This window comes from Neoarius graeffei, chromosome 3 (assembly GCF_027579695.1).
Source record: "Neoarius graeffei isolate fNeoGra1 chromosome 3, fNeoGra1.pri, whole genome shotgun sequence".
Classification (NCBI taxonomy): domain Eukaryota; kingdom Metazoa; phylum Chordata; class Actinopteri; order Siluriformes; family Ariidae; genus Neoarius; species Neoarius graeffei.
In genome coordinates this window covers 6,557,810-6,582,553 of record NC_083571.1, presented here as the reverse complement: position 1 = coordinate 6,582,553, position 24,744 = coordinate 6,557,810, and the positions used below count along the sequence as shown (strand labels likewise).

Here is a 24,744-nt window from a genome sequence, read left to right as displayed (position 1 = left end):
ATGTGTGCCATAATTATTGGCACCCCTGATGTTAATACTTTGTACAACTCCATTTTACCAACAAGACAGCACTTAATCTTCTGTAACATTTCACAAGATGGGAGAATACAGAGAGAGGGATATTCGACCATTCCTCTTTGCACAATCTCTCTAAATCGTCCTGGGTTCTCTCCGATGCACTCTCTTCTTCAGCTCACCCCACAGGTTTTCAGTTGGGTTGAGGTCTGGGGACTGAGATGGCCATGGGAGGAGCTTGATTTTGTGTCTGGTGAACCATTTTTGTGTCGATTTGGCCACATGTTTAGGGTCGTTATCTTGCTGAAAGACCCAGTGACGACCCATCTTCAGCTTTCGGGCAGAGGCCACCAGATTTTGATTTAAAATGTCCTGGTATTTCAAAGAATTCATGATGCCATGCACCCTAACAAGGTTCCCGGGGCCTTTGGAAGAGAAACAGGCCCACAGCATCACCGATCCTCCCCCATACTTCACAGTGGGCGTGAGGTGCTTTTCCGCATACTCATCTTCTGTGATGTATTAGAGTGTTTGTTGCCAAAAAGCTCGATCTTGGTCTCATCTGACCAAAGCGCATGGTCACAGTACCGCTTGGCGAACTCCAGACGTTTACGCTTGTAAGTGAGAAAAGGCTTTTCCCATGCATGCCTCCCAAACAGCTTGTTGGCATGTAGATAGCGCCTGATGGTTGTTATGGAGACTTTGTGACCCCAAGATGCCACTCTTTGATGCAATTCTCTAACAGTGAGCTTCGGAGAACTTTTTCCTTCTCTTCCCATCCTCCTCACTGGCAAGATAAACTTGCATCCTTGTCCAGGCTTGTTTGCCACTGTTCCAGTTGTTTTAAACTTCTTGATGATTCCTCTGACTGTAGATATGGGCAGGTGTAGGCGAGCGGCCATTTTCTTATAGCCGTTGCCTGACTTATGAAGGTCGACACACATCTGCCTTACTCGAATGGTGTGTCCTCTTGTCTTTCCCATGTTGAAGAGTGGATAAGAGAAATAGGCCTCTGTTGCCCCTTTTCCACCAAAGCAGTTCCAGGGCTGGTTCGGGGCCAGTGCTTAGTTTGGAACCGGGTTTTCTGTTTCCACTGACAAAGAACTGGCTCTGGGGCCAGAAAAACCGGTTCCAGGCTAGCACCAACTCTCTGCTGGGCCAGAGGAAAGAACCGCTTACGTCAGCGGGGGGGGGGCGGAGTTGTTAAGACCAACAACAATAACAAGACCGCGAAAGATCGCCATTTTTAAGCGACGAAAAGCCGCAGCTGTACAAACGCGAAGTCATTTATTATTATTGTTGTTGTTGCTGCTGCTTCTTCTCCATGTTGCTGTTGCTTCGATGTTCGCGCCAAGGTTTATGCAAACGCAGCGACGTAACTGACGTATACAGCGACGTAATGACGTGGCTCCCCTTAGCACCGTGAGCTATGGAAAAGCAAACTGGTTCTCAGCTGGCTCGCAAGTTGAACGAGTTGTGAACCAGCACCAGCACTGGGCCCGAACCAGCCCTGGAACTGATTTGGTGGAAAAGGGGTATGTGTCACATCATATTTATACCCCAGGGAAACAGGATGTGATGAATTACTAATTAAAGGTTCCTAGATACTCTGATCAACTTTATAAACTACAGTAGAAATCAGGGCTTTGAACCGGTTTAAGGAACGAAAACGAAAACCGGGAACTTTTTCTATTTCACATGGAACAGAAACCAGAAACTTTATTATTTTTTATGTTCCGGAACAGAAACGCTTATTAAAAATAATGGTAACCGGTTAATACCGGTTTTTATTTCGTTCCTCAAAGTTTCCGTAGCCTACAAATAAAAAAGCCATTCTTCTCCTGCACAAGTTTCTATGATCCGCTGGGGTTCACTTCCTGTGTGACGTTCGCTGACTGAATGGAGAGAGCGGGAGGGTGGACTACTATCACGTCTCCATTACTGAGTGTCTGAGCAAAGAAGAGCCTGAACGATGCAACCTCCCTATTGGCTGTTTATTGGCTGTTTGTAAAAATGTATCAGTTGTTGCCCCTCCCACGGGAATCATCGCGGGCTCGAGAGACGAGACCTGACGGGTTAGTTCGTTGGTAGCAGAACAAAATGTCTGGACACAAATCGGGTTTTCAGAAAAGGAAAGAAAATAAACGGAGGGTCGAAAATACAAAAAAGGAGGCAGAAAATGCAAAATGAGTTTTAAGGTAGGACAAATGGTTAGTTTTCTGAGGCAGCCCGCCGTGGCTGCCTGCAGGCTTATTGATTATAGCCCATTTAGTTAAAATAGTTGATATAAAATGTTTATAGTTATAGTTATGTGATGGTTGTCCTGATTTAGACTGGTGTTTTGTTTTTTTTGGGGGGGGGGTTGCGCGATGTTGCACCCGGGTCCAGATTAGGGCAGAACCGGCCCTGGCTACATTTCAGGTGTAGTTTGTTTTATGTATGCATGTACTTGCATAGATGTGTACTTGGTCTTCCAATATGGCGCCTAACAAAATCTCGCGGCGCGGTGACGTCATGCGGTAGCCCTCTATAGGGCCTGACTAGCCTTTGGTAACACACTAAACGAATTATCTTTCATTTTTGGCACTTTTTCTGTTTGTGTAGATGGGAAGACATACTGAGAATCCAAATCGCCAACATTTGAAATAATAATTGTTTTGAATTATTTCTTGTCTTATTTAATGAAGGTTGTAATAGAATTAGCCTACATTTGGCTTAAGCTGGATGAGACAGAGACATAATTTTATAGCCATTTGTTAAACAGCTGACAGGGAACGTAATTAACCGTTCCGGGAACAAAATTTTTTTGTTCTAACCGGTTCGGGAACGTCTATTTAATGGTGGAACCCAAAACCGGAAACGTTAAAATTCCGTTTCTGTTCGGAACGAACCAATAGGAAAAAAATTCTGGTTCAAAGCCCTGGTAGAAATGACAGAAATGCTTCTAGGAATTGTTGTGGGTGCCAATAATTGTGGAACAGTTGATTTTATGAAAAATAATTACTTCTTAGTCAGGGATTTTTTTTTAATTATTATTTTTTTAATTCACTTGAGTTAAGGGCTACAATTTTCAGTGTGAGATTATGCTTCTGCAATAAAAATTGGGTTTTTAACACATCTTAACCGGGGTGCCAATAATTGTGGAGGGCGCTGTGTGTGATTATATATAAAATTGCTACATTTTAAATTCATCCAAGCTAAAGTTCTCTTCCAAAAAAAAATACGCAAGCGTTCTCGTACGATTTACTGACTGTTTTGCTGTTTTAATTTTCAGCTTTCTTTCTACTTCTTCTAATAATGATTCCAAAATTACACTGGATTCTGAACCCCGGACACATTTACGCAGATGAAAACTTGCTTTGAAAAATGCTTTCTTGGGATCGCGGACAGCAGCAGCAAGGCTTGAACCGTCGTTCTCGTATCCCACGTGTTCTTTTGGGACCAAATCTTCTTGATTTCATCATAAACAGCTCCCAAAATTACACGTTTTTCTGAAACCCCGAACACACATTTCATCGATCAGCGATCTCTGTCTGTCTGTCTAAGAATTGCTTTGGCAGGATCGGTTTACAAAGCAAGCGAGCGCGGGAAACAAAAAGGTCCGAACTTACGACTTCTCCGCTCACTTCGTGGCCGTTTCTTCTTCTTCTTTTTCGTCTGAAGGTCTTTGATGAACTGTTGTATGTTAGAGGGGGGCTGATATAATCGATATAACAATAGATATGACGAACAGCCTTGCTAAACGTTCTGTGACGAGCGAAGATAGCGTGACTTTTTATACTTCGCATGAAGAATGTAATAGATAATCTCTCAAAATGACTAAAATATTTGTTCTCACGATCAAATCTAATAAATGATCAATATTCCGATGACGGATAAGTGACTTTGTGAAATTTGTTCATTTTTCTCATATGTTCCACCTTTGCACCCCGGGTCCTGCAACTGATCTTATTCATAAGCCATTGGGTTTTGTTTTTTTAATCCCCCGCTGGCTGAAAGGTCCGAAGGGGGATTATGTCGTGGCGATTAGCGTCCGTCCCGGGAAGAATTCTCGCATTCTGAAATCAACTCCTCTCACAATTTTTAGAGGAATTTCACAAAACTTGGCAGGATTCTTTGTTATATGTCGGTAATGCGCGTATCGCAATTTCGTTCAATTCAGTCGCATTTTACCAGAGTTACGGCCGAGTTGCCGGCGTGGGAGATTCTGCTCTCAGAGCATTTGTAATAAATTATTAATTTGTACTTAGCGTGGACTGAACAATATCTATCCGATCATTCAGGTCCTTAAAGTCATGCTAAGCTTCAAAAACAGGGCCTTAAAAGCATACGGAAATGTTATTGTACGTGTTATCGCATCATAAGCTGTAACAGCCTATCGGGTTCAATATGCAAATTAGTTGAGCTCTGTTTAATCAAATATTCACAGTTTACTGTTTAGTTCCGAAGCTTGTTTTGTGTTTCAGATCAGACGTTGAACCTGATGTCAGTCTGCGTTTGTCCTGCAGGCGTGTCTTCTCTAGACGTCTCGAGTCCAGGCAGAGGAAGAGCCGCACGGAGCCGAGGACGACCCAAAGGCTCGGGGAGCGGCGGGAAGTGCGCAAGCAGGAAGGGTCGAGGGAGGAAGTCGACGGCAGGCAGTGCAGCGGCGATGGCTGGAGCGAAGGCAGGGGCGGCGGCTGCCTCGGCTGCAGCGTACGCGGCGTATGGCTACAGCGTGTCGAAAGGTGGGTTCGTCAAGAAGGACAAGAGACACTTCAGAACCAACTCTTTGTAAACTTCAGCGCTTATCCTGTTCGAGTCCCGGTTCTACTTCTTGATAAACTTCGTAACCAATCAGCGCTTATCCTGATCAAGTTCGAGTCCTCATTCTACTTCTTGATAAGCGCTGATTGGTTACGAAGTTTATCAAGAAGTAGAACGGGGACTCGAACTTGATCAGGATAAGCGCTGATTGGTTACGAAGTTTATCAAGAAGTAGAACGGGGACTCGAACTTGATCAGGATAAGCGCTGATTGGTTACGAAGTTTATCAAGAAGTAGAACGGGGACTCGAACTTGATCAGGATAAGCGCTGATTGGTTACGAAGTTTATCAAGAAGTAGAACGGGGACTCGAACTTGATCAGGATAAGCGCTGATTGGTTACGAAGTTTATCAAGAAGTACAACGGGGACTCGAACTTGATCAGGATAAGCGCTGATTGGTTACGAAGTTTATCAAGAAGTAGAACGGGGACTCGAACTTGATCAGGATAAGCGCTGATTGGTTACGAAGTTTATCAAGAAGTAGAACGGGGACTCGAACTTGATCAGGATAAGCGCTGATTGGTTACGAAGTTTATCAAGAAGTAGAACGGGGACTCGAACTTGATCAGGATAAGCGCTGATTGGTTACGAAGTTTATCAAGAAGTACAACGGGGACTCGAACTTGATCAGGATAAGCGCTGATTGGTTACGAAGTTTATCAAGAAGTAGAACGGGGACTCGAACTTGATCAGGATAAGCGCTGATTGGTTACGAAGTTTATCAAGAAGTACAACGGGGACTCGAACTTGATCAGGATAAGCGCTGATTGGTTACGAAGTTTATCAAGAAGTAGAACCGGGACTCGAACTTGATCAGGATAAGCGCTGATTGGTTACGAAGTTTATCAAGAAGTAGAACGGGGACTCGAACTTGATCAGGATAAGCGCTGATTGGTTACGAAGTTTATCAAGAAGTAGAACGGGGACTCGAACTTGATCAGGATAAGCGCTGATTGGTTACGAAGTTTATCAAGAAGTAGAACGGGGACTCGAACTTGATCAGGATAAGCGCTGATTGGTTACGAAGTTTATCCTGATCAAGTTCGAGTCCCCGTTCTACTTCTTGATAAACTTCGTAACCAATCAGCACTTATCCTGATCAAGTTCAAGTCCCCGTTCTACTTCTTGATAAACTTCGTAACCAATCAGCACTTATCCTGATCAAGTTCGAGTCCCCGTTCTACTCCTTGATAAACTTCGTAACCAGTCCGTGCTTATCCTGATCAAGTTCGAGTCCCCGTTCTACTTCTTGATAAACTTCAGAACCAATCAGAACCAGAAACAAAATAAGAGAAACCTTGTTATAACTTCGCAGTATCAGAAGATAATCCACAGATAAAAAGAGAAACGAAACTCACCTTGTGGTTCGCCGAGGCTACTGATTTGATATCGAGTAAGCGGTGTTTATTTTCAGAAAAGTTACCTTTTAATTATCGTAGCTTTTGTTTGGTCCTTCTGAAAGGTCAGATGTAAGGTTTTGTAAGTTCTTTCTTTCTTTATTTATTTATTTATTTATTTATTTTTAAAGCTTTTTGGGAGATGTATTGAGAAGCCGATATCAAACTTCTGCTATTCGCTTGAATTTTTTAATTTTATTTTTATTTTAGAGTGGGACGTGGGATCAGAAAACTATTTTATTTATAAGCAGCAGCAGCAGCCACATGGACCCACAGGGCACCTTTTTTTTTTTGTAATGTAGTGACTCAATAATGTCGACGTCATAAAATGGAAATCGATAAAGTTTGTATGACGGGGAAAAAACCAGGGCGCTAAAAAACCTTCCACAGTGTACTGGTCATGTGACTTATTGATTTTCTTTCCCTCAGGTCTTGCTGCTGCTGCTTCTGGCTCCTTGCAGCCAGTGATCGCTCGATCTTCAGCCTCGGCGGTGTTCGTCCCCGTGGGCACGCCCTCCGCCCAGGCGAAAGGCTCGTCCCTGGGTTCCGGCGCTCAGCTCCTCCCACACGGCAGCTCGCACATCCTTCACGCTCCCTCAAAAAGAGGCAAAGCTCCAAGCGGACATGGTGGCGGACGGTAGCAGCGGCACCGCGTCGAGGTTCTCGTTCGGCCAGTAATTTTAGTCTCGGGGTCTGGGATTGTGTCTGTCTGTCTGTCTGTCCGTGCGGAATGGAACGGAAATCATTTCACCAGGCCTGTCGTCACTGTGAAAGAGGATCGTTGTTTTGGTTTTTCGGCTGAAATTCGACAGTTTTTGCACTTATCCATCAGCTCGTTTTAATCCAGCATACAAACAGGAAGTTCAATCTCAACCTCAAATAATCGTCTCGACTCCAAAACGCCAGATTGTGAAACGTCGAGCGTTTAAACCTTCTTCTCTTTATCCAGTCGTTTGATTTGAAGAACAATCTACTTGAGCTTCATTAATATATAAATATTCTGAAAATATTCCTGCAAGGAGAATTATTATTATTATGATTATTTTTTTTAATGAAGGTGTAAAGTGTAAATGTGATGCTGCTTTAAAAAAAAAAAATGTGGGGAAAGAAACCGATAACTGCTCCACCGAATGTGGAATATTTCTGACCTGGATGTAAAATGTATAGCTTAAGTTAAACCAAAAAGTGTTAATTTATGAAAATTTGTGCAAACTGTAAATTGTGACGGAGCTGTTTATTTTTAAACGTATTGTTTGAAATCGCATCGTTTTTGTGGCACCTGTGGGGGTTTTTTTGGGGGGTGGGGGGCGGAGTTTATTTTGTCTCCGAAGCGTGATTTTGTGCAGTGTTTGTATATATGACGGCGGATCTCGCACATTTCGACGTTCTCCGTATTTCCCATGATGCTCGTCTATTTTTATAGGTCACCATGTACATACGAGAGAAAGAAAAGTGTTGTTTTACTAACGTGGAGTAAATCCGAAATAATAATATTATTATTATTATTATTAATAATAATCGTAACAATAAAGAAACTCGGAAATAATTTCAGATGTGTCTGATTTATCTGGTGATGGCTTAGCAGTGTTTTTTTTTTTCTTTTTTTCCAAAAGATAAAAGCATCTCATTCATTCATAATGTAAAAAAAAAAGGCAGTACTTGGTGGTCATAAGCCTACATAACACCTACATAAGCAGGTTTATGACAGCGAATGGGATGTAAACCTACATATAAATGTTTCCTCAGCCTTATACAATAATAAGCATCAAGTTGCATCACATGTTCTGGTGCCATAACAGGAAGTTGTGTCATGTGATGCAAGCGCTTTATGACACTTTGCAGGATGACTGACTTAACCCTGTTATAACCCTATCAGAGGCGTTCATAAAAATCTTCTCAGCAGTTTCACGACGAAACTTGTTACTCCATGTCAGTGTTCATCGAGCTGCTGCGTAGAGTGCGTCATGATAAGCGACATAAACATATTTAAACGCGTCATCTGATCAAGTCTGCTTTATTAAAGCCTAATTACGTCAAGTATATGACACTTTCTCGGCTCGTCGTACACCAGAATGTCCTGACGAGTGACTTTCAGAGTGACATCGTCATCAGGTCGCTAAATTCAAACTTTGAGGTCGTAGGGCTTCATAAAAACCTTATGAACATGATACAATGAACCTGACTTTATTTAAACCCCGAGGACGATGCATATAACTGTTATTACAGTCTTGTTCTGTTTGTTAACACTTCCGAGCAGAAACGTGTAACTCAAGGTCGGTGTTCATAGGGCTACACGAAGCCTACATAAGCAGCGGTTAATGATAACGGACAGAAATGTTCATGAAGATGTAGATAAATGAGATAAGTATCAGCTGAGACGAAGGCTGCTTCTTGTGTCATGCTTGTCAGGCCAAAAAGAAAACGGATTAGTCGTTACAATGTCGTAGCATTGTCATAACTATGTTATTACATTGTAATGATGGCGATACAGCGAAAGATTTTGGTTTTACGTTGTTACGATGCTCTAATGTCTGAAAAGTTTTATAACACTGGGCTTAAGATTGACCCAGGCAGGCTTTGATAGATGAAACATACATGGAGTCATAACATTAAAACTACTGATGGGTGAAGAAGTGAATATCATTGGATTGATTGTCTCATTACGTCATCACCCGTCAAGAGCTGGGATGTACTGGGCAACAAGAAAGAGAAGTCAGTTCTCGAAGTTGATGTGATGGAAGCAGGAAGAATGGGCAAGCGTAAGGATCTGACAGAATCGGTTGCCATGACGCTTTCAGGCTGAAATGTGGTATAACGCGCAACCCAGGTTTGCAGGACTCGGACTTGAGCACTGATGACTTGGACTCGTAAATTAGAGACGAGGACTCTGATTTTTTGTAGCATGCCATAATAATTTGGCATAAGATGTTTATATCGACATTAAAGGGGAACTGAAGTCATTCTTAAAGTGCTGATGACACGAACATGACTCTATGCAATTTCTTAAATAAACTATACAACATGGCAAACATGTTAGATTTCTGTTATAATTACGTGAAAAGAAGCTGTTGTTACGCGAATATCCAACTTTTAATTGCACAGCGCAAGAAAACTGGGTCCGTGGCTCGCGGCCATGCTGTGACGTCAGCGGGAGAACACGCTGCGGTTCACTGGCTGTTCTACTCTGGTTCTACTCAATGGAAATGGCGCATGAAAACGCTGGTGAACTCTCTAGTGCTAGCTCTTCCTCTTCTGGGAGTCTAGAATTGTGTTGATCTCTTGCGAATAGAATCTATGATAGCCTACCCTCTTTACCCTTTGCCTCTCGTTGCTAGGCGGCAGTTACATGAAAGCCGCAAGCTTTCACAAGCAAATGCATGACTGATATCACGCCGACTTTATGATTACATTTATGATTATCATGTAGAATCTATAGCTCTACGTACCTTTATCTTATGTCGTTTCACAACACATGTTCTGACAGGAGGACTGTCTTTGGATCCGGCATAGCTACTAGTAGAACCCCTCCGGAATACTGGCAGTGTTGCCAGATTGGGAGGAATCCCACCCAGTTGGGCGGTTTCAAGTGCATTTTGAACATATTTTGGGCTGGAAAACTTCAGCAGTATCTGGCAACACATACTGCTGACGTTTTCCAGCCCAAAATATGTTCAAAACCCACCAAAATGCACTTGACGTTCAACTGGGCGGGAAACCTCCCAATCTGGCGACACTGTGTAGTCACTGCTGATGGTAGTAACACACGTTTGTGCTGAACTGAACACCCAAGAGATTCTTTTAAGCTGGGAAGGGTGTCAAAACAATCCAAATCGAAGTGTTCAGAGCACAGGACGGATGTTGGTGAGGGCTCCCACTTGTCACGAGTGCGCCTGACTTGCTTCACCCACTTCGCATGCAGCTCGGGATCTCTGGGAAACTTGAATAAACTTACCCCATCCTTGTGGGTTTTGGAGCAAAAGCCGGCAACACAACGCGAAGGCATAATAACTATATATATAATACTAATAATGACAAACTGAACACCTGTCGCATCAACAACAAACTGGTAAGTTAGGAGGAAGGTTCTTTCGCTGATGTCATATAGCCCCTCCTCCTCTTTCGTCTCCTGGATGCTGCAGCCCCGTCAAATTTGCCCAAATAGCTGCGTTTTTTATCATAACTTGTAAAATAGGCGCCTTCGTGAATTAATATATGGATCATCGGGAATTACTTTTTATGTTATAAAACATCGCCAAAGATGTCAAAAACGTGTCATCAGCACTTTAAACTTGCTTTATTTCTTAATTAACGTGTTACTTAATTACGTTTTCGGTTTTAGTAACCTTATATCGTGACTCAGATTGGCGTATTATATTATACTTATCGGCCTATTCGGTGTTTAGCCGTGTTGAATTTAGTTCGTTTGGTCCACGGCAGGCGTCGCTTATCCGCGCGATCTTCATGAGACTTGTGCGAGACTTCGAAACGTGAAGAAGTGTCAGCGCCGCCATTTTGAAAACTGTTCTCCAAACGAAGTATTGCACAAAAACGGGTTTAAATGACGATTACTGACGACTTTTTTCAAACTTTCCTGATTGCTATCAAAACAAACAAAACTTCCGACTTGATTACGTCAGCGTTCAAAAGACGGCGCGCGCGTCTTTTGACAATATTAGCAGATGTCGGTGACTTTGATTTCCGCTGTACGTTTTACTTCCGTCCTACGATGTCTCGCACAGGTCTCAGCGAATCTCGTTTACGGCCGTTGCTTTGACATACGGGCTGATATATTACAGAGCATATTTCAAACACTCATAATTTGCTATAGCGGCGACAAAACAGCGATCAAACATGCATTCTGATATTTAATAAAATGAGAGAAATAGAATTTTGATACTAAAAAATTTGCCTTCAGTTCTTTAATTTTTGTACTTATAGATCAGATAAACTCTCGGGATTAAGACGCAATCAGCGCACCGATATAAAAACCGTGAAAATATATACTTACTTTACGAAGTATTGAGTTGCGTTGCTGATACGTTACCGAGCCTTATTTCCTTGTTTGGTTTCCTGTTTCTCGTCTTTGATTCTGTCGAGTCTATGATAGCTTGTTTGTGCGTCGCTCGATCTGTTGCCTGTTTCACTGTTTTACAATTTTGCCTGTGGATTGTTTGTCTTCATTTGTATTAATAAACACACCTTCTGCGCTTCCATCCGTCTCCCAACCATCTCTGACAGAATACTTCACACTCCCTGATAAAGAGAAGCACAGTCACCTGTTCAGGAACAAACTAACGTTAACGGCGCTGAAACAGACACCGTCACATGGTGCGGGTGGAGTCTTGTTCTCAGACTCGAAATTTTCTTTAATGACTCGGACTTGAGGTTTAGTGACTCGACGATAACACTGGCTTCCATCAGTAAACTTTAGTGAGCAGTGAGACACGGTGCTGTTGTCCAAGCTCGTGTCGATTAGTAATGGATGACGCAGTGACGCCTCACATAAGACGCTGTGACGAACAGATTAATCAACCTGAAAGGTCAGGTGTCATGATGCTGACATGCTGTAAGTTTTATTTCGAAACCGTTTCCACAATCCCATATAAGGGACGATCTTCCTCGAAACTGTTGTACACAGGTTCATAGCTACGAGAAGATCAACCGCTGATCCACGTTTCCTCTCTTATCTGTTCCTTCAGACCTGATAAGCAGGGCAGAGTGGAGAAACAGGACTTCCAGGAGCACTGGGCTCCGTGTGCGCGTCCATGTCCACATCCAAAGCAGTTCCTGCTTCTGAGTGGAAATGAAGTGTGAGAGTAACTATGGAATCAATTTTGTGCCAAAATGTTCATACAATACTTTTGAAATATCAAACAAAAACGACAAATCAAAATACAAAAAAAGAAAAAAAAGTCAATTTTTTAGACTGGCAAACAAATTATTCGTGTAATCGTGCAAAATATCAGTCTATTACTCTTCGGAAACCTTTTATTTTTGTTCCGCGTCTTTCTCAGTTTTGTTTGACGTCATTTATTTTGGTTGCGATTCCAGCTTTCTCGTTTGCGCTCCCTGACTTTTTGCTTGCAGTTTTGGCACAAACTTCCCATGTGGGCGGGCTGTCCAGGAATGCATTCCCATTGGCTAACTTGTGTTTGACTGACAGCTACGCTCAGCCATTCCCTACTCGGATTCTGGCGGACTGTTTGACGAGTGACCGATCCATTGACGGTAAACAAGGATGGAGTGGACTTCAGTGGCGACTATGATATTGAATTTACACTTTGTTGAATTAATTCAATATCATAGTCGCCACTGAAGTCCACTCCATCCTTGTTTACCAATGGGAATGCGTTCCTGGACAGCCCGCCCACACGTGAAGTTTGTGCCAAAACCGCAAGCAAAAAGTCAGGGAGCGCAAACGAGAAAGCTGGAATCGCAACCAAAATAAATTACGTCAAACAAACCTGAGAAAGACGCGGAACAAAAATAAAAGGTTTCCGAAGAGTAATAGACTGATATTTTGCAAGATTACACGAATAATTTGTTTGCCAGTCTAAAAAAATTGACTTTTTTTTTCTTTTTTTGTATTTTGATTTGTCGTTTTTGTTTGATATTTCAAAAGTATTGTATGAACATTTTGGCACAAAATTGATTCCATAAGCAACAGGTGTGTGATGCGGTTAAACTGGTACAGATTAAGAGGTGGGAATAAATAAAAACCTTCCAGGAAGTAACGATGGAGTTCAACGGAGCGAACGTTTTCCTCAGTGTTTTATTACATAATAAAGTAGAACTGAAGGCAAATATTTTATTAAATATCGGAATGCATGTTTGATCGCTATTTTGTCGCTGCTATAGCAAGTTCTGAGTGTTTGAAATATGCTCTGTAATATATCAGCCCGTATGTCAAAGCAACGGCTGTAAACGAGATGCGTTGAGACCTGTGCGAGACATCGTAGGACGGAAGTAAAACGTACAGCGAAAATCAAAGCGACCGACATCTGCCGACGTTGTCAAAAGACGCGCGCGCCCTCTTTCGAACGCTGACGGAATCAAGCCGGAAGTGTTGTTTGTTTTGATAGCAATCAGGAAAGTGTGAAAAAAGTCGTCAGTAATCGCCATTTAAACTCGTTTTTGTGCAATACTTCATTTGGAAAACAGTTTTCAAAATGGCGGCGCTGACACTTCACGTTTCGAAGTCTCGCACAAGTCTCGTGAAGATCGCGCGGATAAGCGACGCCTGCCGTGGACCAAGCGAACTAAATTCAACACGGCTAAACACCGAATAGGCCGATAAGTATAATATTTAATTGCAATTAGTTGCCAATACGAGTCACAATATACGGTAAGGTTACTAAAACCGAACACGTCACTGAATAAAATGTTAATTAAGAAATAAAGCAAAATGACTTCGGTTCCCTTTTAATGTATTATTCAATCTTTTTAACTTTATAAAATGGAGTGTCACGACTTTATTTGCAGGGAGACGTTGTAGAGGTTTGGATAAAGGAAAGCAACGAAGGGTTGAATAATAAAATGGAAAGTCGGATTCCTCAATTCAGCAACGTAATAATGAACGGATCATGTCCATGCTGCGTTCGAGTACAACCTTCATTTATAATTTCACTCTTTTTTTTTTTTAATCCCGCACCACGAAGTGCGCAGGAGGATTTAGGAATGGAGTCTGTTTCAGAACATTCCTTCTGTTTCAATCTGGACAAGTTTTCTCAGAAACTACATAAGCTACGTCGCTGAAACTTTGCGCGCTCATGCTACTGGAAAACAGCTGGTAGCATTTTATAAAGGTGTCATAGCACTTATGACTTCATAAGTCAATATTAAAGCAATGGGATTATGAGGGCGTAAGTGTTAAGAGGTCTGCGTAAAATGCTCGTGGCGGACGATAGTGATGATCGCGCCTGTGTCTGAAATCACTCGCTATGTAGTGAGGCCGACATTTTGTAGCGCCGTCCGAATGTATAAGATAAGATACAGTTGTGCTCATAAGTTTACATACCCTGGCAGAATTTTTGCTTTCTTGGCCTTTTTTCAGAGAATATCAATGATAACACAAAAACTTTTTTCCCCACTCATGGTTAGTGGTTGGGTGAAGCCATTTATTGATAAACAACTGTGTTTTCTATTTTTAAATCATAATGACAACAAAAAACATCCAAATGACCCTGATCAGAAGTTTACATACCCCAGTTCTTAATACCGTGTATTGCCCCCTCTAACATCAATAACAGCCTGAAGTCTTTTGTGGTCGTTGTGGATGAGGCTCTTTATTTTCTCAGATGGTAAAGCTGCCCATTCTTCTTGGCAAAAAGCCTCCAGTTCCTGTAAATTCCTGGGCTGTCTTGCATGAACTGCGCGTTTGAGATCTCCCCAGAGTGGCTCGATGATATTGAGGTCAGGAGACTGAGATGGCCACTCCAGAACCTTCACTTTGTTCTGCTGTAGCCAATGGCAGGTCGACTTGGCCTTGTGTTTTGGATCATTGTCATGTTGGAACGTCCAAGTATGTCCCATGCGCAACTTCCGGGCTGATGAGTGCAAATTTGCCTCCAGTATTTGTTGATAACATGCTGCGTTCATCTTTCCTTCAGCTTTGACCAAGTTTCCTGTGCCTTTGTAGCTCACACATCCCTAAAACATCAGCGATCCACCTCCGTGCTTTACAGTAGGAATGGTGTTCCTTTCATCATTGGCCTTGTTGACACCTCTCCAAATGTAACATTTATGGTTGTGGCCAAAAAGTTCAATTTTGGTCTCATCACTCCAAATTACCTTGTTCCAGAAGTTTTGAGGCTCGTCTCTGTGCTGTTCGGCGTAAATTTTTGTTGGTCTACCTGACCGTGGTTTGGTTTTAACAGAGCCCCTGATTTTCCATTTGTTAATCACAGTTTGAACACTGCTGACTGGCATTATCAATTCCGTGGATATCTTTTTGTATCCCTTTCCTGTTTTATACAGTTCAAATACCTTTTCCCGTAGGTCCGTTGACAATTCTTTTGCTTTCCCCATGACTCAGAATCCAAAACCATCAGTGGCTGGATGAAAGATGCAAGAGTCTGTCTGGATCCCAGAAACTCACTCAGCTTTTATGCACACACACTGATTACAAGCAAACAGATCACAGGTGAGGATGTTATGGTACCTTTAGTAGCCATTCAAACCCATTTGTGTCAACTTCTGTGCATGCTATCAGGCCAAAATCACCAGGGTATGTGAACTTTTGATCAGGGTCATTTGGGTAGTTTCTGTTGTCATTATGATTTAAAAAGAGAAAACACAGTCGTTTGACCATAAATGGTTTCACCCAACCACTAAGCATGAGTGGAAAAGATGTTTTTGTGTTATCATTCATTTCCTCTGAAAAATGGTCAAAGAATCATAGATTCTGCCAGGGTATGTAAACTTATGAGCACAACTGTAGCTTTTTGTTATCCCACAAGGGGAAATTTACATTGTTACAGCAGCAAAATATAGAAAGAAAAAAAAATAAGGCAGTGAAAGAGTCGTGCAAAAAGTACTAAGTATACAAAAGTGTATATAAGAAATAAACTACAAATTTAAAGATAAAATTAACAGTACTGAGGATTATTTACACCCTATATAGTGCACTCAAAGTATCCCACAATGCATCATGAAAAGTAGTGTACAACGATGGTCACTAACCAAAGCAATATATCCCATCATGCATTGCGGTCGCGCTGAAAGAAATCGTATTAAAAGTCTCAAATGTGATTTAATAAAAGGCAGCGGCGAAGAAGAAAGAAAGGATTCAGCCTTGATTTAAAAGAACTGAAAGCTGCAGGGACTTTGTATTGATTAATGTGGGAAATGCGCTCAGTATAATATGGATTTATCACAAAAACACGCGTGGGTTTATTATTTTGAAACCCAGCAGCCGACTGATCTGGCACGTTTTAATCGTGCGACAATAATGACGTAAATACCAGCGCGACGGACTAGTGTCCGAAAGCGGTTTTCATTTTACTAATGAGCTCACTGTATAGTCCTCTATAGAGTAATTCCCTATATAGGGAGTAGTGAACAAGTGAGCGATTTCGGACACAGGGCATGTTGACTTGTTTAATATACATTCAGTAATACGCCTTTACACAATGTTTTTATATATATATATATATAAAACAAAACTAAAGAATTTTCCAACCCCCCCCCCAAAAAAAAAAAAAATTCGTGTTTTGCTCAGTAATGTTATAAATCTACTTCCTAAATATGTAAAGAATAAAACAGTTGGGGTTGTGTATATATAATATATAAATAATGAAAATACAATAATAAACAGGGTGGTCTGAGATCACTTTAGCTACATTTAATTTTGTGGGAGGTCTATGAATTAGTTAGTTCCTAGTCTCTCATGTTATGAGAATACAGAGGAAAGGAATGGCCTGCTGGTGAGAAAAGCAGCTTTGGGACCAAAAGGTTGCTGGTTTAATTCCCTGAACCAGCAGGAATGGCTTAAGTGTGCTTGAGCAAGGTACTAACCCCCCAACTACTCCAGGTATATTGTACAGCGCTCTGGCGAAGAGCATCTGATAAACGCCATGAATGTAATGCTACAACTGCTCAGATGTCTAGAATCGAAAGAACTACTGTTGCTTTTTCTAGAACAGAACATCCTGAAGTGTTTGTCCTCTTACCCCAGAGCAATTTGCCAAGTTTCTAAATTAAAGATATTTATAGCCATGTTTTAGAACATTCTTAGTTACATTACAGCAGCTAGAAACCCTCACCAGCCTCTGTTTCTATAGTAACAGATGTTAAAAAGTTGTATAAAACATATGAATAATAAATTATCTATAATAAGCTTAACAGCACCTTCTGACCAATCAGAATCCAGACCTGCTGTTGTAGAAATACAATGAGAATTTACATTTCAGTACCTTTATTGTGATTGGACTTCCTTTTACAGTTAAAGGAAGAAAAAAGGAAAGAAAAAAAAAAAAACTTTAAACAGCAGTACATCATGACCCGACTCGCCATCAGGTTTAAGGTCAGAATGTTTAAGTAGATGTGCGTCATACAGCTTTAGAGACAAGATTTTGATCAATGTTCCTTTATGGAAAAAGCAATGAAAAATTATTAATAAACAGTGCAGGAACAACAAGCTACAGATTTAGTTAAACAGGTGCACACTGTTGGCCAGCAAACAGTAAAGGTCTAAAGACAGTGAGGCACGCCCTCTCGAGGGAAAACAGGTGAGGGTCGTCGACACCTGGGCAGCTCTGCCTCATGAACTCAGCCAGGCGGAGCAGGTACTCGATGTTGTGGCCCGCCTCCCCCTTGCACACTGCGATCTGAGCCGCGATCTCCTCCAGACTCGCGGGACCCAGGTAGGTCGGGTTGTCTTCTGTTGCGATGTAAACCAAAGCCTGGACCGACGGCTGATTAGTGTCATGTGGGATGAACTCGACCATAGCAGTCCTGTAGCCGCCTCGTACCGATTCACGCACGTTGAGGTAGTCAAAGGTCTCCTGGATCTGAGAGCCAATCACCTCGAAGGCCATGCCCCAGGTGCACGCCTACAAAAGGAGAGAGAGGAGGAGAGAAAGAAAAAAATAAGAGTTATACTCTCACTCACTCAACCACATTTAAAGATCTTTAAGAGCCTCAAGACAACTCTAATGACCAAGCCCTGATCTGTTCTCTCAGACACTTTACACACTCCGCAGTACCATGAACTCATTTTTCCCTGCACTGTTGATAGAAATGATCGCTCTACCCATCTATTTAGGTAGAGCTATTATACATACACACTTTTTTTTTTTTATTTATATATATATATATATATATATATATATGGCGGCACGTTGGTGTAGTGGTTAGCGCTGTCGCCTCACAGCAAGAAGGTCCTGGGTTCGAGCCCCGTGGCCGGCGAGGGCCTTTCTGTGTGGAGTTTGCATGTTCTCCCCGTGTCCGCGTGGGTTTCCTCCGGGTGCTCCGGTTTCCCCCACAGTCCAAAGACATGCAGGTTAGGTTAACTGGTGACTCTAAATTGAGCGTAGGTGTGAATGTGAGTGTGAATGGTTGTCTGTGTCTATGTGTCAGCCCTGTGATGACCTGGCGACTTGTCCAGGGTGTACCCCGCCTTTCGCCCGTAGTCAGCTGGGATAGGCTCCAGCTTGCCTGCGACCCTGTAGAAGGATAAAGCAGCTAGAGATAATGAGATGAGAATGAGATATATATTAAAAAAAAGTGTCATGTTTTTAAATATGCAAATTAACCAATGACGTCACACGCCAGCGACTCCCCCTCATGAGAGCTGGGAAACACTTGTACAAAACCAATAATGGCATCAGAGAAGAACAGAAAATGATCAAAGGGAAAACAAAACAACTTATAATACAAAATTGAAAAATTGTGTAGGAAGTGCTGTAGTTAAAGCTGTCCATGGATAGAAGGGGGGCGGAATAAATAATGAAAAAAAAAAAAAAGCAGCACCAAGGGGAGTGGGCAGGGGATAAATAAAAAACTAGATAGAACTCGACGCCAACGGCGTCGATGGGGATGCCTCCGCCCGGTAGACTACACGCCTTAAGTTGTGATTTGGGGATGGACATTTGACCTCACAGTAATCTTGACCTGGTGAAATTACTTGTATCAGCCTTGGAGACATTGTGTTCACAAGGTTTTTGGACAGACTTTTTTTTTTTTTTTTTAAAGATATTTTTTTGGGCTTTTTGCACCTTTATTGGATAGGACGGTGCAGAGACAGGAAATGAGCGGGAGAGAGAGAGACGGGAAGGGATCGGGAAATGACCTCGGGCCGGAATCGAACCCGGGTCGCCCGCATTCATGGTATGGCGCCTTAACCACCTGAGCCACGACGCCCCCATTTTGGACAGACTTTTGACCTCACAGTGACCTTAGACCTTTTGATCTCAAAATCTAATCAGTTTATCTTTGTCCCCAAATGCACAAAGGGTGAAAGTTTGGTGAAATTCGTTTGATTTGCCTTGGAGATAGTGTTCACAAGGTTTTTGGACAGACTTTTGACCTCACAGTGACCTTAGACCTTTTGATCTCAAAATCTAATCAGTTTATCTTTGTCCCCAAAGCACACAAATGGTGAAAGTTTGGTGAAATTCCTTTCATCAGTCTTTGAGATATCGTGTTCACAAGGTTTCAGGACGGACGGACAACCCGAAAACATAATGCCTCCTGCACCTTATGGTGGTGAAGACATAAAAAAACCCCAAGGGGAGTGGGGGGAAAATAAAATCATCTCATTATCTGTAGCCACTTTATCCTGTTCTACAGGGTCGCTGGAGCCTATCCCAGCTGACTACGGGCAAAAGGCGGGGTACACCCTGGACAAGTTGCCAGGTCATCACAGGGCTGACACATAGACACAGACAACCATTCACACTCACATTCACACCTACGCTCAATTTAGAGTCACCAGTTAACCTAACCTGCATGTCTTTGGACTGTGGGGGAAACCGGAGCACCCGGAGGAAACCCACGCGGACACGGGGAGAACATGCAAACTCCGCACAGAAAGGCCCTCACCGGCCACAGGGCTCGAACCCGGACCTTCTTGCTGTGAGGCGACAGCGCTAACCACTACACCACCGTGCCGCCCGGGAAAATAAATAATTAAAAAAAAAAAATAAACCGGGGAGGGGGAATAAATAATTTTTTTTAAAAAACCCTGGGCGGCACGGTGGTGTAGTGGTTAGCGCTGTCGCCTCACAGCAAGAAGTACTAAACCATATTGTGATTGGTTCTACAATGTAATGTTCAGTGACGCAATGATTCATGATCCCTGGAATTCTGTACGTCTTCGCAAACACGGCACAGAGCTGCGGATACTGTATCGAATATTTATCATCAGTTGTGTGAAAATCTAATTGCTGACTATCACACCACCAAAAACAAACACACTTCATAAGAACTTTTAACACGCAACCTGTCTGTATCTGGGTGACATTCCTGACATGATGAGTTCACACAATTAATCACCCTTTCTTGAAATTCTGCATAGACATGGTGTTTAGGAGTTGAGTCATTTTTCTTTGTGTATCAACACAATTATAGAGCAAAGATAGGCGTGTGTGTGTGTTGGCTTTGGAGTGGGAATAAATGTTTCTAATCATAAAACGTGAATATTTATAAATAATTACACTCGATACAATTTGGACAGGGGTGGCACGGTGGTGTAGTGGTTAGCGCTGTCGCCTCACAGCAAGAAGGTCCGGGTTCGAGCCCCGTGGCCGGCGAGGGCCTTTCTGTGCGGAGTTTGCATGTTGTCCGCGTGGGTTTCCTCCGGGTGCTCCGGTTTCCCCCACAGTCCAAAGACATGCAGGTTAGGTTAACTGGTGACTCTAAATTGAGCGTAGGTGTGAATGTGAGTGTGAATGGTTGTCTGTGTCTATGTGTCAGCCCTGTGATGACCTGGCGACTTGTCCAGGGTGAACCCCGCCTTTCACCCGTAGTCAGCTGGGATAGGATCCAGCTCGCCTGCGACCCTGTAGAAGGATAAAGCGGCTAGAGATAATGAGATGAGATGAAAAAAAACAAAAACAGGGTTTTAGAAGGAAACCGGAAGTGCAAAAATGATCAAAGGGATAATACAAAATTTAAAAATTGTGTAGGAAGTGCTGTAGTTAAAGTGTGTGTGTGGGGGGGGACAAACGGTTTGTTTTAGAAGGAAACCGGAAGTGCTACTTACGTCATTCTCCTCCAGAAGCGTCACCACTCTTCCAGGCTGTGGTAAAAAAAAAAATAAAAAGTAATAAAACAAACAAACAAACAAACATGTTAAAGTCAAAGAAATAGCAGGTCAGTAAAAAAAAAAAAAAAGTAGTAATAAAAACACTCATCTGACCATTTCGTCACTTCCGCGGTAGACGGGGTCTCCTTGCCAGAAACGCCGCTTGAAGCCGCGGATGAAACCCACGTGACTCCGGTTGTACCGGAAGCCGGGTTTCCATACCAGCGAGCCGTAGCCGAAGATCCACAGGCTGCTTCCGGAGAGCTCGTGCGGAGCCATCTGTGGGAAAGACTCGGCGCGTAAACAGAGAGAAGCTAACCGGCTAGCACGAGCTTCTTCCCCCGGTCGAGGAGCAGAGGAGTCGGCGGCTTCACTTCGGTCCCGCGGGCAGCGCTGGAGCCCGACTGTCTGGCAGTTGCGAAGCCGGAGTGGCGCTGCATTAGTGCCGCAGTATCCTCGCCTTACAGCGCCATGCTGTTCGCCTCGCGACCCAAACAAATACCGAACCCACCACTCAGCGAGCCTTTTCTACACTCTCAGTCCTCCGACCTGTACTTTAAAAATAAATAAATCTATATCTACTACACCTCCACACAAAACCCGCCGCTTGCCTCGTTCCGCCGGCATCCCTGCATATATTCTCTAAACGCGTTACCATGGCGCCTCGTCATCAGCACGCTCTTCCACTCTAAACCAATCACCATCTCCATGAGGCGGGATTTCACGTCTTTCATCCAATCATCACTTTGAAACAGTCACCCTACAGCCACGTCCCGCCTCCTGCATTCTCGCTCATTCTATTGGTTGTCTAGCTATCAATCATACATTTTCTCCACTTTTATTGGTCAACCCGAGCTCTTTGTATTGTAATCATCATGAAAAGCAGATGATGCAACTGAGACCCGTACTTCAAAAGACATTCTGCTCCCGGGAGGGCTGTTGCATCATTCATTATCAGAACATCTTTTTCAGATTGAAAAATGAACAACTTGTTCTTGTTGTTCAAGCATGTGGGTGAAAGCAACAAACAGCCAACAAGCTGGCTGTAGCCAAGGGCGTAAAAACAGTGTTGATATTGGTGGGGACATAATTTGGCCAAGTGCGCCATGGTTGTCGCACGAAATGTGGCCTACACTCTACAAATGATTGGTTGTCCATTCCTTTGTGTTATTTTGATTTTTAGCACCAGGTACACTTAGGCTAACATGTGCATGTATACGGGCAATACATTATCACACAGAGAAAGTGGACAGGGGCGGCATGGTGGTGTAGTGGTTAGTGCTGTCGCCTCACAGCAAGAAGGTCCTGGGTTCGAGCCCCGGGGCCGGCGAGGGCCTTTCTGTGTGGAGTTTGCATGTTCTCCCCGTGTCCGCGTGGGTTTCCTCCGGGTGCTCCGGTTTCCCCCACAGTCCAAAGACATGCAGGTTAGGTTAACTGGTGACTCTAAATTGAGCGTAGGTGTGAATGTGAGTGTGAATGGTTGTCTGTGTCTATGTGTCAGCCCTGTGATGACCTGGCGACTTGTCCAGGGTGTACCCCGCCTTTCGCCCGTAGTCAGCTGGGATAGGCTCCAGCTTGCCTGCGACCCTGTAGAAGGATAAAGCGGCTAGAGATAATGAGATGAGATGAGATGAGAAAGTGGGCATTGAAGTTGCTGTGAATTTCGCTGTAGTGGATGACCTACCCAAAATACAACAACACAATCAATCAAAATTATGTGCTGCTGCTTCATTTTCACACAACTTTTACTATTTTCACACATTTGAAACATCACGTGCTTCCTTTTGAGTTACTGCAATTTCAGAATCTGGAAGTAATGTAGGTATGGGTGGTAGAAGTGTGAAGAGTTTTGGTAGTTGTAGTGCATTTTGCAAAAATGTTTATTCGTTAAGTGACAATTGTTTCACATTTTTACATTTTCACATTTTATTGCAGAGGTTACATACATACGCATATACACATGCATATACATGCAAACAATGAGCAAGAAAAAAGTAAATATAAGTAAACATTTAGCATTACCTACAAGCATTTATTAGTGTGTGTGTGAGAGAGAGAGATTGCAAACAGAAACTCCTTGCTGTTACAGTAAATATAAGTAAACGTTTAGCATTACGGGCGGCACGGTGGTGTAGTGGTTCGCGCTGTCGCCTCACAGCAAGAAGGTCCGGGTTCAAGCCCCGTGGCCGGCGAGGGCCTTTCTGTGCGGAGTTTGCATGTTCTCCCCGTGTCTACGTGGGTTTCCTCCGGGTGCTCCGGTTTCCCCCACAGTCCAAAGACATGCAGGTTAGGTTAACTGGTGACTCTAAATTGAGCGTAGGTGTGAATGTGAGTGTGAATGGTTGTCTGTGTCTATGTGTCAGCCCTGTGATGACCTGGCGACTTGTCCAGGGTGTACCCCGCCTTTCGCCCGTAGTCAGCTGGGATAGGCTCCAGCTTGCCTGCGACCCTGTAGAACAGGATAAAGCGGCTAGAGATAATGAGATGAGATGAGATTTAGCATTACCTACAAGCATTTATTAGTGTGTGTGTGTGAGAGAGAGAGACAGACATAGAGAGAGAGAGAGATTGCAAACAGAAATTCCTTGCTGTTACAGGATCATATGACAAAAGGTGTTTTTGCCTTCTGAGGCAGAAGCTAAACAATTGGAGTCGAGCGCTTGGCAGAAGAAACCGTCACTGTCTGAAGAGGTTCTCTAACAAGGCTATTTTGTTTTGAATAGCTTACTGTTGACTGGGTAAAATAATGTCTTATGTCCTTACGTTTTCTTTTATTGCCCGACATCACTGCCTGTGTGCTGTTTTGCTGTAGCAGCGAGCTGGATGCTGATTTTACCGCTTGCTACTGCTTACAGCCAATGACAACAAAAAAACATAGCAATGTCAAGGCAACGGGAGGTGGGCCAATCAAAGCTTCATAAAGCTTTTTTACCTGCTGTCCCCACCAATAGTCAGCCGTCTTTGAGAGGTCTGTTCACAACTGAAAATCAGCTGGAAGCTGGAGGTGTTTTTATTCAGCGTTTCCCGCATCGCGGCTTCTCCATTCAAAAATGGTATGGACATTTTAAACTCAGCTGAATATTGGTATGGATGCGTCCATACCGTCCATACGCATTTTTACGCCCATGGCTGTAGGTGTAGCTGGTATCACAGTCACTCTGTCAAAAATGCTGTTTCTGGGAATTAGTTATCAATAAAAGTCATGTGTGAATATTGTCTATTCGCAGCTCAGGGGTCAGACGATACGATTGTGACACGATGTTGTCGTGGCCGACGAATTTCCAGCGTCAGGTCCGAACATGGACACCAGAAACGCCGAACGGGCCTTGTCGTGTGACACAATTGAAGAACATGCGGCGATGCGGTGTCTGGGACGCTCCATGACACGCGTCAGCATTTCAGGATTTTTAACCTTCATCCTACCAAGTGGGGTCCATCTGGACCCCGCACCTATATGTTTGTTTGCCATTTTAAAAATATGTGACATACTGCCTCACCGTTTTATGAATTTGTCGGAATTTATGTCTTAATTAAAACACTAAAGCACCGGAAGATCAGCTTTTTGCATTGTGAAGGTATAATTAATTTGTTACTGGGGTCCAACCGGACCCCAGAGTAAAGTTTATCTGTCTTTCATTTTATAATTGAATAGCACACTGAAAGTTAACTTCTTTTATTTCTTTTATGTTCCATAATGAAACTACCAAGGCATTCCTTCTTGGGGTCCGTGTGGACCCCACTGCTGCAATAAGCACAGGCTGCAAAACAAAAGCCCTAAA

At 43.0% G+C, this 24,744-nt stretch overlaps 2 protein-coding genes across 6 annotated transcripts in view; one reads left to right on the top strand and one right to left on the bottom strand.

Annotated features, from left to right (window-relative positions):
- Positions 1 to 24,505, top strand: part of ino80 (INO80 complex ATPase subunit) — a 119,185-nt gene extending 94,680 nt beyond the window's left edge. The window contains exons 35-36 of one of the 4 annotated variants that reach the window (XM_060916313.1): positions 4,482 to 4,742; positions 24,193 to 24,505. In XM_060916313.1, coding sequence (XP_060772296.1) covers positions 4,482 to 4,742; positions 24,193 to 24,302 — 371 coding nt within the window. In that variant the 3' untranslated portion in view covers positions 24,303 to 24,505. Of the gene's footprint in view, positions 1 to 4,481; positions 4,743 to 6,648; positions 7,755 to 24,192 lie in introns of those variants that run through there. The other 3 variants (XM_060916311.1, XM_060916312.1, XM_060916314.1) reach the window with 3 other exon arrangements.
- Positions 17,118 to 21,631, bottom strand: chac1 (ChaC, cation transport regulator homolog 1 (E. coli)). 2 transcript variants are annotated; one of them, XM_060915777.1, is made up of 4 exons: positions 21,080 to 21,631; positions 20,924 to 20,959; positions 20,647 to 20,739; positions 17,118 to 17,771 (listed from the first exon to the last, which is right to left on the bottom strand). In XM_060915777.1, exons 1-4 carry the CDS (start codon positions 21,242 to 21,244, stop codon positions 17,370 to 17,372), a joined length of 696 nt encoding a protein of 231 aa, XP_060771760.1. In that variant the 5' UTR covers positions 21,245 to 21,631; the 3' UTR covers positions 17,118 to 17,369. The 2 variants fall into 2 exon arrangements, with proteins under 2 accessions (XP_060771760.1, XP_060771761.1); XM_060915778.1 differs by lacking the exon at positions 20,647 to 20,739 and having other exon boundaries at positions 21,080 to 21,627.
- Positions 24,506 to 24,744: the final 239 nt, after the last annotated feature.

Coding starts and splice junctions, on each gene's coding strand:
- chac1 (XM_060915777.1), bottom strand. CDS start 21,244: ATGGCTCCGCACGAGCTCTCCGGAAGCAGCCTGTGGATCTTCGGCTAC. Junction 20,740..20,923: donor CGCTTCTGGAGGAGAATGAC/GTAAGTAGCACT, acceptor CATTATCTCTAG/CCGCTTTATCCTTCTACAGG. Junction 17,772..20,646: donor CACCCTGGACAAGTCGCCAG/GTCATCACAGGG, acceptor CTCCTTTTGTAG/GCGTGCACCTGGGGCATGGC.